Source organism: Delphinus delphis, chromosome 1 (assembly GCF_949987515.2).
Source record: "Delphinus delphis chromosome 1, mDelDel1.2, whole genome shotgun sequence".
NCBI lineage: Eukaryota > Metazoa > Chordata > Mammalia > Artiodactyla > Delphinidae > Delphinus > Delphinus delphis.
In genome coordinates this window covers 110,102,146-110,114,127 of record NC_082683.1, presented here as the reverse complement: position 1 = coordinate 110,114,127, position 11,982 = coordinate 110,102,146, and the positions used below count along the sequence as shown (strand labels likewise).

Below are 11,982 nucleotides of genomic sequence, written 5' to 3'. Positions count from 1 at the left end.
GACTCTCTCTCACCCTGTCACAGCTCACCCTTCCCCCTCCCCATAACCTCAAGTCCGTTCTATAGGAGGTCTGCATCTTTATTCCTGCTTTACCCCTAAGTTCTTCATGACATTTTTTTTTCTTAAATTCCATATATATGTGTTAGCATACGGTATTTGTCTTTTTCTTTCTGACTTACTTCACTCTGTATGACAGACTCTAGGTCTATCCACTTCATTACAAATAGCTCAATTTCGTTTCTTTTTATGACTGAGTAATATTCCATTGTATATATGTGCCACATCTTCTTTATCCATTCATCCGATGATGGGCACTTAGGTTGTTTCCATCTCCGGGCTATTGTAAATAGAGCTGCAATGAACATTTTGGTATATGACTCTTTTTGAATTTTGGTTTTCTCAGGGTATATGCCCAGTAGTGGGATTGCTGGGTCATATGGTAGTTCTATTTGTAGTTTTTTAAGGAACCTCCATACTGTTCTCCATAGTGGCTGAACCAATTCACATTCCCACCAGCAGTGCAAGAGTGTTCCCTTTTCTCCACACCCTCTCCAGCATTTATTGTTTCTAGATTTTTTGATGATGGCCATTCTGACTGGTGTGAGATGATATCTTATTGTAGTTTTGATTTGCATTTCTCTAATGATTAATGATGTTGAGCATTCTTTCATGTGTTTGTTGGCAGTCTGTATATCTTCTTTGGAGAAATGTCTATTTAGGTCTTCTGCCCATTTTTGGATTGGGTTGTTTGTTTTCTTGTTATTGAGCTGCATGAGCTGCTTGTAAATTTTGGAGATTAATCCTTTGTCAGTTGCTTCATTTGCAAATATTTTCTCCCATTCTGAGGGTTGTCTTTTGGTCTTGTTTATGGTTTCCTTTGCTGTGCAAAAGCTTTGAAGTTTCATTAGGTCCCATTTGTTTATTTTTGTTTTTATTTCCATTTCTCTAGGAGGTGGGTCAGAAAGGATCTTGCTGTGATTTATGTCATAGAGTGTTCTGCCTATGTTTTCCTCTAAGAGTTTGATAGTTTCTGGCCTTACATTTAGGTCTTTAATCCATTTTGAGCTTATTTTTGTGTATGGTGTTAGGGAGTGATCTAATCTCATACTTTTACATGTACCTGTCCAGTTTTCCCAGCACCACTTATTGAAGAGGCTGTCCTTTCTCCACTGTACGTTACTGCCACCTTTATCAAAGATAAGGTGTCCATATGTGCATGGGTTTATCTCTGGGCTTTCTATCCTGTTCCATTGATCTATCTTTCTGTTTTTGTGCCAGTACCATACCGTCTTGATAACTGTAGCTTTGTAGTATAGTCTGAAGTCAGGGAGCCTGATTCCTCCAGTTCCTTCTTTCATTCTCAAGATTGCTTTGGCTATTCGGGGTCTTTTGTGTTTCCATACAAATTGCAAAATTTTTTGTTCTAGTTCTGAGAAAAATGCCAGTGGTAGTTTGATAGGGATTGCATTGAATCTATAGATTGCTTTGGGTCGTAGAGTCATTTTCACAATGTTGATTCTTCCAATCCAAGAACATGGTATATCTCTCCATCTATTTGTATCATCTTTAATTTCTTTCCGTATGGTATTTCTATGTTTAGTTTTTAAAGGAAGCTCCATACTGTTCTCCATAGTGACTGTATCAATTCACATTCCCAAGAACAGTGCAAGAGGGTTCCCTTTTCTCCACACCCTTTCCAGCATTTATTGTTTGTAGATTTTTTGATGATGGCCATTCTGACTGGTGTGAAGTGATGCATCATTGTAGTTTTGATTTACATTTCTCTAATGATTAGTGATGTTGAGCATCCTTTCATGTGTTTCTTGGCAATCGGTATATTTTCTTTGGAGAAATGTCTATTTAAGTCTTCTGCCCATTTTTGGATTGGGTTACTTGGTTTTTTGATATTGAGCTACATGAGCTGCTTGTATGTTTTGGAGATTAATCTTTTGTCAGTTGCTTCATTGGCAAATATTTTCTCCCATTCTGAGGGTTGTCTTTTTTATGGTTTCTTTTGCTGTGCAAAAGATTTGAAGTTTCATTAGGCTCCTTTTGTTTATTTTTGTTTTTATTTCCATTTTCCTAGGATGTGGGTCAAAAAGAATCTTGCTGTGGTTTATGTCATAGAGTGTTCTGCCTATGTTATCCTCTAAGAGTTTTATAGTGTCTGGCTTTATATTAAGTCTTTAATCCATTTTAAGTTTATTATTATGTATGTTGTTGGGAGTGTTCTAATTTCATTCTTTTACATATAGCTGTCCAGTTTTCCCAGCACCACTTATTGAAGAGGCTGTCCTTTCTCCACTGTATATCCTTGCCTCCTTTATCAAATATAAAATGACCATATGTGCGTGGGTTTATCTGTGGGCTTTCTATCCTGTTCCATTGATCTATATTTCTGTTTTTGTGCCAGTACCATACTGTCTTGATTACTGTAGCTTTGTAGCATAGTCTGAAGACAGGGAGCCTGATTCCTCCAGATCTGTTTTTCTTTCTGAAGATTGCTTTGGCTATTCGGGGTCTTTTGTGTTTCCATACAAATTGTGAAATTTTTTGTCCTATTTCTGTGAAAAATGCCATTGGTAGTTTGATAGGGATTGCATTGAATATGTAGATTCCTTTAGGTAGTAGACTCATTTTCACAATATTGATTCTTCCAATCCAAAACTTTGTGTATCTCTCCAACTGTTTGTATCATCTTTAATTTCTTTCATCAGTGTCTTATAGTTTTCTGCATACAGGTCTTCTCTCTCCTTAGGTAGGTTTATTCCTAGGTATTTTATTCTTTTTGTTGCAATGCTAAATGGGAGTGTTTCCTTAATTTCTCTTTCAGATTTTTCATCATTAGTGTATAGGAATGCAAGAGATTTCTGTACATTAATTTTGTATCCTGCTACTTTACCAAATTCATTGAGTAGCTCTAGTAGTTTTCTGGTAGCATCTTTAGGATTCTCTATATATAGTATCATGTCATCTGCAAACAGTGACAGTTTTACTTCTTCTTTTCTGATTTGGATTCCTTTTATTTCTTTTTCTTCTCTGATTGCTGTGGCTAAAACTTCCAAAACTCTGTTGAATAAGAGTGGTGAGAGTGGGCAACCTTTTCTTGTTCCTGAACTTAGTGGAAATGGTTTCAGTTTTGCACCATTGAGAATGATGTTGGCTGTCGGTTTGTAATATATGGCGTTTATTATGTTGAGGTAAGTTCCCTCTATGCCTATTTTCTGGAGGGATATTTATCAATTTTCTTTTGAATTTTGTCAAAAGCTTTTTCTGCATCTATTGAGATGATCATATGGCTTTTCTCCTTCAATTTGTTAATATGGTTTCTTGCATTGATTGATTTTCAGGTATTGAAGAATCCTTGCATTCTTGGGATAAACCCCACTAGATCATGGTGATCCTTTTAATGTGCTGTTGGATTCTGTTTGCTGGTATTTTGTTGCGGTTTTGCAACTATGTTCATCAGTGATATTGGTCTGTAGTTTTCTTTCTTTGTGACATCCTTTTCTGGTTTTGGTATCAAGGTGATGGTGGCCTAGAATGAATTTGGGAGTGTTCCTCCCTCTGCTATATTTTGGAAGAGTTTGAGAAGGATAGGTGTTAGCTCTTCTCTAAATGTTTGATACAGTTCGCCTGTGAAGCCATCTGGTTCTGGGCTTTTGTTTGTTGGAAGATTTTAAATCACAGTTTCAATTTCAGTGTTTGTGATTGGTCTGTTCATATTTTCTATTTCTTCCTGATTCATTCTTGGCATGTTGTGCATTTCTTCGGATTTGTCCATTTCTTCCAGGTTGTCCATTTTATTGCCATAGGGTTGCTTGTAGTAATCTCCCATGATCTTTTGTATTTCTGCAGTGTCAATTTTTACTTCTCCTTTTTCTTTTCTAATTCTATTGATTTGAGTCTTCTCCCTTTTTTTCTTGATGAGTCTGGCTAATGGTTTATCTGTTTTGTTTATCTTCTCAAAGAACCAGCTTTTAGTTTTATTGATCTTTGCTATCGTGTCCTTCATTTCTTTTTCATTTATTTCTGATCTGATTTTTATGATTTCTTTCTTTCTGCTAACTTTGGCGTTTTTTTTGTTCTTCTTTCTCTAATTGCTTTAAGTACAAGGTTAGGTTATTTATTCTAGATGTTTCCTGTTTCTTAAGGTGGGCTTTTATTGCTATAATCTTCCCTCTTAGAACTGCTTTTGCTGCATCCCATAGGTTTAGGTTCGTCGTGTTTCTGTTGTCATTTGTTTCTAGGTATTTTAAAATTTCCTCTTTGATTTCTTCAGTGATCACTTCGTTATTATGTATGTATTGTTTAGCCTCCATGTGTGTGTTTTTTTAACATCTTTATTGGGGTATAATTGCTTTACATGTTTGTATTTTTTACAGATCTTTTCCTGTAATTGATATCTAGTCTCATAGCATTGTGGTCAGAAAAGATACTTGATACAATCTCAATTTTCTTAAATTTACTAAGGCTTGATTTGTGACCCAAGATATGATGTATCCTGGAGAATGTTCCATGAGCACTTGAGAAAAATGTGTATTCTGTTGTTTTTGGATGGAGTGTCCTAAAAATATGAATTAAGTCCATCTTGTTTAGTGTATCATTTAAAGCTTGTGTTTCCTTATTTACTTTCATTTTGGATGATCTGTCCATTGGTGAAAGTTGGGTGTTAAAGTCCCCTACTATGAATGTGTTACTGTCAATTTCCCCTTTTATGGGTGTTAGTATTTACCTTATGTATTTGTGCTCCTATGTTGGGTGCATAAATATTTACAATTGTTATATCTTCCTCTTGGATCAATCCCTTGATCATTATGTAGTGTCCTTCTTTGTCTCTTGTAATAGTCTTTATTTTAAAGTCTATTTTGTCTGATATGAGAATTGCTACTCCAGCGTTCTTTTGATTTCCATTTGCATGGAATATCTTTTTCCATCCCCTTGCTTTCAGCCTGTATGTGTCCCTAGGTCTGAAGTGGGTCTCTTGTAGACAGCATATATATGGGTCTTGTTTTTGTATCCCTCAACCAATCTGTGTCTTTTGGTGGGAGAATTTAGTCCATTTACATTTAAGGTAATTATTGATATGTATGTTCGTATTCCCATTTCCTAAATTGTTTTGGCTTTGTTATTGTAGGTATTTTCCTTCTCTTGTGTTTCTTGCCTAGAGAAGTTCCTTTAGCATTTGTTGAAAAGCTGGTTTGGTGGTGCTGAACACTGTCAGCTTTTGCTTGTCTGTAAAGGTTTTAATTTCTCCATCAAATCTGAATGAGATCCTTGCTGGGTAGAGTAATCTTGGTTTCAGGTTTTTCTCCTTCATCACTTTTAATATGTCCTGCCACTCCCTTCTGGCTTGCAGAGTTTCTGCTGAAAGATCAGCTGTTAACCTTACAGGGATTCCCGTGTGTGTTATTTGTTGTTTTTCCCTTGCTGCTTTTAATATGTTTTCTTTGTATTTAATTTTTGACAGTTTGATTAATATGTGTCTTGGCGTAGTTCTCCTTGGGTTTATCCTGTATGGGACTCTCTGTGCTTCCTGGAGTTGATTAACTATTTCCTTTCCCATATTAGGGAAGTTTTCAACTATAATCTCTTCAAATATTTCCTCAGTCCTTTTCATTTCCTCTTCTTCTTCTGGAACCCCTATAATTCGAATGTTGGTGTGTTTAGTGTTTTCCCAGAGGTCTCTGAGACTGTGCTCATTTTCTTTTCATTCTTTTTTCTTTATTCTGCTCTGCAGTAGTTATTTCCACTATTTTATCTTCCAGGTCACTTATCTGTTCTTCTGCCTCAGTTATTCTGCCATTGATCCCATCTAGAGTATTTTTCATTTCATTTATTGTGTTGTTCATCATTGTTTCTTTCCTGTTTAGTTTTTCTAGGTCCTTGTTAAATGTTTCTTGCATTTTGTCTATTCTATTTCCATGATTTTGGATGATCTTTACTATCATTATTCTGAATTATTTTTCAGGTAGACTGCTTATTTTCTCTTCATTTGTTAGGTCTGGTGGGTTTTTATCTTGGTCCTTCATCTGCTGTGTGTTTTTTTGTCTTCTCATTTTGCTTATCTTACTGTGTTTTAGGTATTTTTGCAGGCTGCAGGTTCGTAGTTCCCGTTGTTTTTGGTGTCTGTCCCCAGTGACTAAGGTTGGTTCAGTGGGTTGTGTAGGATTCCTGGTGGAAGGGATTAGTGCCTGTGTCCTGGTGGATGAGGCTGGATCTTTTTTCTCTGGTGGGCAGGTCCACGTCTTGTGGTTTGTTTTAGGGTTTCTGTGGACTTATTATGATTTTAGGCAACCTCTCTGCTAATGGGTGGAGTTGTGTTCCTGTCTTGCTAGTTGTTTGGCATAGGATGTCCAGCACTGTATCTTGCTGGTCATTGAGTGAAGCCGGGTGCTGGTGTTGAGATGGAGATCTCTGGGAGATTTTCACCATTTGATATTATATGGACCTGGGAGGTCTCTTGTTGACCAGTGTCCTGAAGTTGGCTCTCCCACCTCAGGGGCACAACACTGACTCCTGGCTGAAGCACCAAGAACCTTTCATCCACACGGTTTCAAATAAAAGGGAGAAAAAGTAGAGAGAAAGAATTGGTAGAAGTAGGAAGAAAGAAAGAAAGAAGGAAAGAAAGAAAGGAAGGGAGGAAGGAAGGAAGGAAGGAAGGAAGAAAGAAAGAAAGAAAGAAGAAAAGGAAAGAAGGAAAGAAAGAAAGAAAGGAGGGAGGGAGGTAGGGAAGGATGGTGGGAGGAAGGAAGGAAGGAAGGAGGGAAGGAAGGAAAAAAGAAAGAAGGTAAAGTATCATAAATAAAGTAAAATATAATAAAGTTATTAAATTAAAAAATAATTATTCAGAAAAAAACAAAACAAAACAAAACAAAAAACGGATGGATAGAACCTTAGGACAAATGGTGGAAGCAAAGCTATACAGACAACATCTCATACAGAAGCATACACATACACACTCACAGAAAGAGGACAAGGGGAAAAAAATCATAAATCTTGCTCTCAAAGTCCACTTACTCAATTTGGGATGATTTGTTGTCTAAAGGAGGGAAGGAAAGAAAGAAAGAAAGAAAGAAAGAAAGAAAGAAAGAAAGAAAGATAGAAAGAAAGATAGAAAGAAAGAAAGAAAGAAAGAAGATAAAGTAAATAAAATAAAGTTATTAAAATAAAAAATAATTATTAAGAAAAAAAATTAAAAAAAACCAGACCGATAGAACCCTAGGACAAATGGTGGAAGCAAAGCTATACAGACAAAATCTCACACAGAAGCATACACATACACACTCACAAAAAGAGGAAAAGGGGAAAAAAATCATAAATCTTGCTCTCAAAGTCCACCTCCTCAATTTGGGATGATTCGTTGTCTATTCATGTATTACACAGATGCAGGGTACATCAAGTTGATTGTGGAGCTTTAATCCTCTGCTTCTGAGGCTGCTGGGAGAGATTTCCCTTTCTCTTCTTTGTTCTCACAGCTCCCAGGGGCTCAGCTTTGGATTTGGCCCCACCTCTGCGTGTAGGTCGCCAGAGGGCGTGTGTTTTTTGCCCAGACAGGACGGGGTTAAAGGAGCCGCTGATTCGGGGGCTCTGGCTCACTCAGCCCAGGGGGAAGGGAGGGGCACGGAGTACAGGGCGAGCCTGCGGCGGCAGAGGCCGGTGTGATGTTGCACCAGCCTGAGGCTCGCCGTGTGTTCTCCCAGGGAAGTTGTCCCTGGATCCCGGGAACGTGGCAGTGGCGGGCTGCACAAGCTCCCCGGAAGGGAGGTGTGGATAGTGACCTGTGCACGCACACAGTTTTCTTGGTGGCGGCAGCAGCAGCCTTAGCATCTCCTGCCCGTCTCTGGGGTCCGCGCTTTTAGCCGTGGCTCACGCCCATCTCTGGAGCTCCTTTAAGCAGCGCTCTTAATCCCCTCTCCTCACGCACCAGGAAACAAAGAGGGAAGAAAAAGTCTCTTGTCTCTTCGGCAGCTCCAGACCTTTTCCCGGACTCCCTCCCGGCTAGCCGTGGTGCACTATCCCCTTCAGGCTGTGTTCACGCCCCCAACCCCAGTCCTCTCTCTGCGCTGGTTGGAGCATTTAATCCATTTACATTTAAGGTAATTATTGATATGTATATTCCTAATACCATTTTCTTAATTGTTTTGTCATTGTAGGTCTTTTCTTTCTCTTGTTTTGCCTGCCTAGAGAAGTTTCTTTATTGTTTGTTGTAAACCTCGTTTGGTGGTCATGAATTCTCTTAGCTTTGCTTGTCTGTAAAGCTTTTAATTTCTCTGTTGAATCGGGATGAGATCTTTGCTGGGTAGAGTAATCTTGGTTGTAGGTTTTTCTCTTTCATCACTTTAAATATGTCCTGCCCCTCCCTTCTGGCTTTCAGAGTTTCTGCTGAAAGATCAGCTGTTAATCTTATGGGGATTCCCTTGTATGTTATTTGTTGTGTTTTCCTTGCTGCTTTTAATATTTTTTCTTTGTATTTAATTTTTAATAGTTTGGTAAATATGTGTCTTGGTTTGTTTCTCCTTGGGGTTATGCAGTATGTGACTCTGCACTTCTTGGACTTGATTGACAATTTCCTTTTCATATTAGGGAAGTTTTCAACTATAATCTGTTTAATATTTTTCAGACCCTTTCTTTTTCTCTTCTTCTTCTGGGACCCCTATAGTTAGAATATTGGTGTGTTTAATGTTGTCCCAGAGGTCTCTAAGAATGTCCTCCATTCTTTTTTCTTTATTCTGCTCTGTGCTAGTTATTTCCACTATTATATTTTCCAGGTTAGTTATCCACTCTTCTGCCTCAGTATTCTGCTATTGATTCCTTCCTGAGAATTTTTAATTTCATTTATTGTGTTGTTCTTCTTTGTTTTTTTGCTCTTTAGTTCTTCTAGGTCCTTGTTAAACATTTCTTGTATTTTCTCTATTCTGTTTCCAAGATTTTGGATCATCTTTGCTATTATTACTCTGAATTCTTTTTCAGGTAGACTGCCCATTTCTTCTTCATTTGTTTGTTCTGGTGGGTTTGACCTTGCTCCTTCATGTGCTGTGTGTTTCTCTGTATTCTCATTTTGCATAACTTACTGTGTTTCGGGTCTCCTTTTTGCAGGCTTCAGGTTCTTTGTTCCTATTGTTTTTCATGTTTTCCTGCAGTGGCTAAGGTTGGCTCAGTGGGTTGTGTAGGCTTCCTGGTGGAGGGGACTGGTGCCTCTGTTCAGATGGATGAGGCTGTTGTCCTTCTGGTGGGCAGTGCCACGTCTGGTGGTGTGTTTTGTGATGTCTGTGAACTTATTATTATTTTAGGAAGCCTCTCTGCTAATGGGTGGGGCTGTGTTCCTGTCTTGCTAGTTGTTTTGCCTGGCGTGTCCATCACTGGAGCTTGCTGGTTGTTGTGTGGAGGTGGGTCTTAGTGTTGAGATGGAGATATCTGGGAGAGCTCTCGCTGATTGATATTATGAGGGGCCGGGGGGGTCTCTGGTGGACCAACGTCCTGAAGTCGACTCTCCCACCTCAGAGGCTCAGGCGTGACACGCAACCAGAGCACCAAGACCCTGTCAGCCACACAGCTTTTTGGTGTGGATTCATTGGCCAAGGCACAAGGGCACCTTCTGAAGTGATTGTTATTTTTCGTATCCTGATTGAGATTTAAGATCTGTCCATTTCAGAATAAGTAAATTATATTTCAATTAAAAGAAACTCAGCCGTGAAGATTTATGATCCTTTTCAGTCTCTTTCACAATCCAATCTTAAGGAAGCACATAAAATATTACCTGCGAATGAGTGAACAGGATGCAGTTCTGGATGTTTCAAGTTCTAAATCACAGAACAGCAGGTAAGGAAGCAGGTTGGTAGAATCACTCCCACTTATAACATGACCTGACCTCTTTCATTACCTTTGTGACAGCAAAGAATACTAAACCTACTTCTGCTTGGATGTTGTGAGCTGTGATGATAGCCTGCGTTTTTGGAAAGAACCAATCAGGTTTCTTTCCTGAAATAACAGGAATACCTCATACCCAAGCCATCAACAATGTGGGTCCACTTGGCCAAGGACCTTACCACATGGAGAGGTCTAAGAGGTGAGGATACCCATCCTGAAGAGGAGTGGAGACTGGTGGGGATGAGAAAGATTGAAACAGTGGCAGTGAATCCATGCTCTCAGACCCTGAAGTCCTCGTTCTTATAGTTCTTTTTCAATTCTACATGCCCCCTCTTCATCCTAATATCCTTCCCAGCAATATGAACTGATAACTTGTGAATTAATCCACTTTGATGTGTACTCCCTGTAGCTACTTGTACACTAACATATCAGCTGTGAAAACTTTTCTGGTTCATTCCTAGTTGAGGTCCTCCCAGATTTATCCTTTTCTATTTTTTTGTACTTAATTATTTCTTTGGAAATTGTATATAGATTCACAGAAAGTTGCAAAAATAGAGATCCCATGTCCCCTTCACTGGAATTCTCTCAAGGGTGACATGGTGACATGTTGCATAACTATACTCCAGGATCAAAGTCAGCCAACTGACATTGGTGTAATCCACAAACTCCTCTTTTATTTCTTATTTTTTAGAAGAATGTTTAGCTGTGCTTACTGGTATGAGTTAGAACCTGATTATTGCACTCAGGAGATTTACAGCCTGATGAGGAAGTGAAGCACAAGGCAGTCAAGTTCAGGTGTGTTGTGTCACACCTGGGCAGGTACAGCGTGCTCCCCTCACTGTGTCCCAGCAAACCAGGCACTTGGCATTTGTTAACTCCTTAAGCCACACAACCACCAGGTAACACCAATACTATTAGTATCCTCATTCCTTTTACAGAGAGAAGGAAACTAGGGCTCAGGGAAGGTAACCAACTGGCTTAAGGTCACAAAATTTGGGGGAGCAGAGCTAGAGTTTAAACCCATGAAGCCTATTTTCAGAGTGTTCTGCCCAAGCATTATGCAATGGGACTAATAGCCAAGGGTAGAATTCTTTCCCTGAGTCTTTGTGGAACTTTCCCCAGCGTCATTCCTGTTTCCCCTCACACACTCTTCCCCCCTTGTGCTCATTGGGTTCCCGGGGTTAGCCACTTCAATAGCCATGTTTATCGCTCTCTCAGGCTGTGCTCTAGCAGGAATGCATTCCCTGGGTGCACCTCTCAGAAGATGCCATGTCCCTCTATGCAGCAGGTGGGGTTAGAGACCTGGCCATCTTCCAAGGTTGTTGAGTGTGGAGGGCCAGGGTCCTAGCCTCACATTCAGGGGGTTGCTTCTTGGTGGTATAATGCTGGAAAACAAGAAACAAACCAAAACTACCAAGAAACCAGGAGAAGAAAGTCCTGCACAGCAGAGGAACACATTTACTTGTCAGTTCATGGCTTCAGCTCTCAGCCCCATAGTGGTGAATATGGTGGAGATGGTGGATGTAGTGGGCTGGGTAGTGCCCTTGGTGCCTCACTCTGGGGGTGGGCAGGGCTGTGGGCATTTAGGAAGACAGGAACATGTCTTGGGAGGACAGGGAGCTGGGCTGGGGCATGGTGGAGGGCAGATTGGGGGGCATGGGGGACATGGGACACTTCGGTGGTGCTGGGCACTTTTCCTGTGGGCACTTTTCAGAGCACCGTTGCAGCAGCTTCTTTAAACAGCTGGGCTGGCATTTAGTCTCACACCTTTGTTCACACCTGGGATCACATTGCTTGGGCTCATTCTTGGGTTCACTAGGTTTGTTTTTATCATCGCTCGACATTCCTTCTTGATTTTCTGAAACCTGCAAAGAAATACGTGACAGGTTATGTGTGAGAGACCACATGGCAAGGTGGGAGAGGACCAGTACAGCCTTCCCACACACACCTCCTGCCCTGCCCATTCTTGTTCTTAAGAAAGCCTTTCCTGGGATGTGTTCAGGCTCTAGAATAAATTCTCATCTAAGGCCTGTCCTCTTGTCCTTGCAGTGCATTGGTGACAACATTTCTTGATCTCTCCACCACTGCTATGCTTTCTTTTCACTTATTCTT

At 39.9% G+C, this 11,982-nt stretch overlaps 1 protein-coding gene across 1 annotated transcript; it reads right to left on the bottom strand.

Moving 5' to 3' along the window:
* Positions 1-11,422: 11,422 nt before the first annotated feature.
* Positions 11,423-11,714, bottom strand: LELP1 (late cornified envelope like proline rich 1). The gene is given in 2 exon segments (XM_060007514.1): positions 11,423-11,540; positions 11,542-11,714. Coding segments are annotated over 2 exon segments (291 nt in total).
* Between the last annotated feature and the right edge of the window lie 268 nt (positions 11,715-11,982).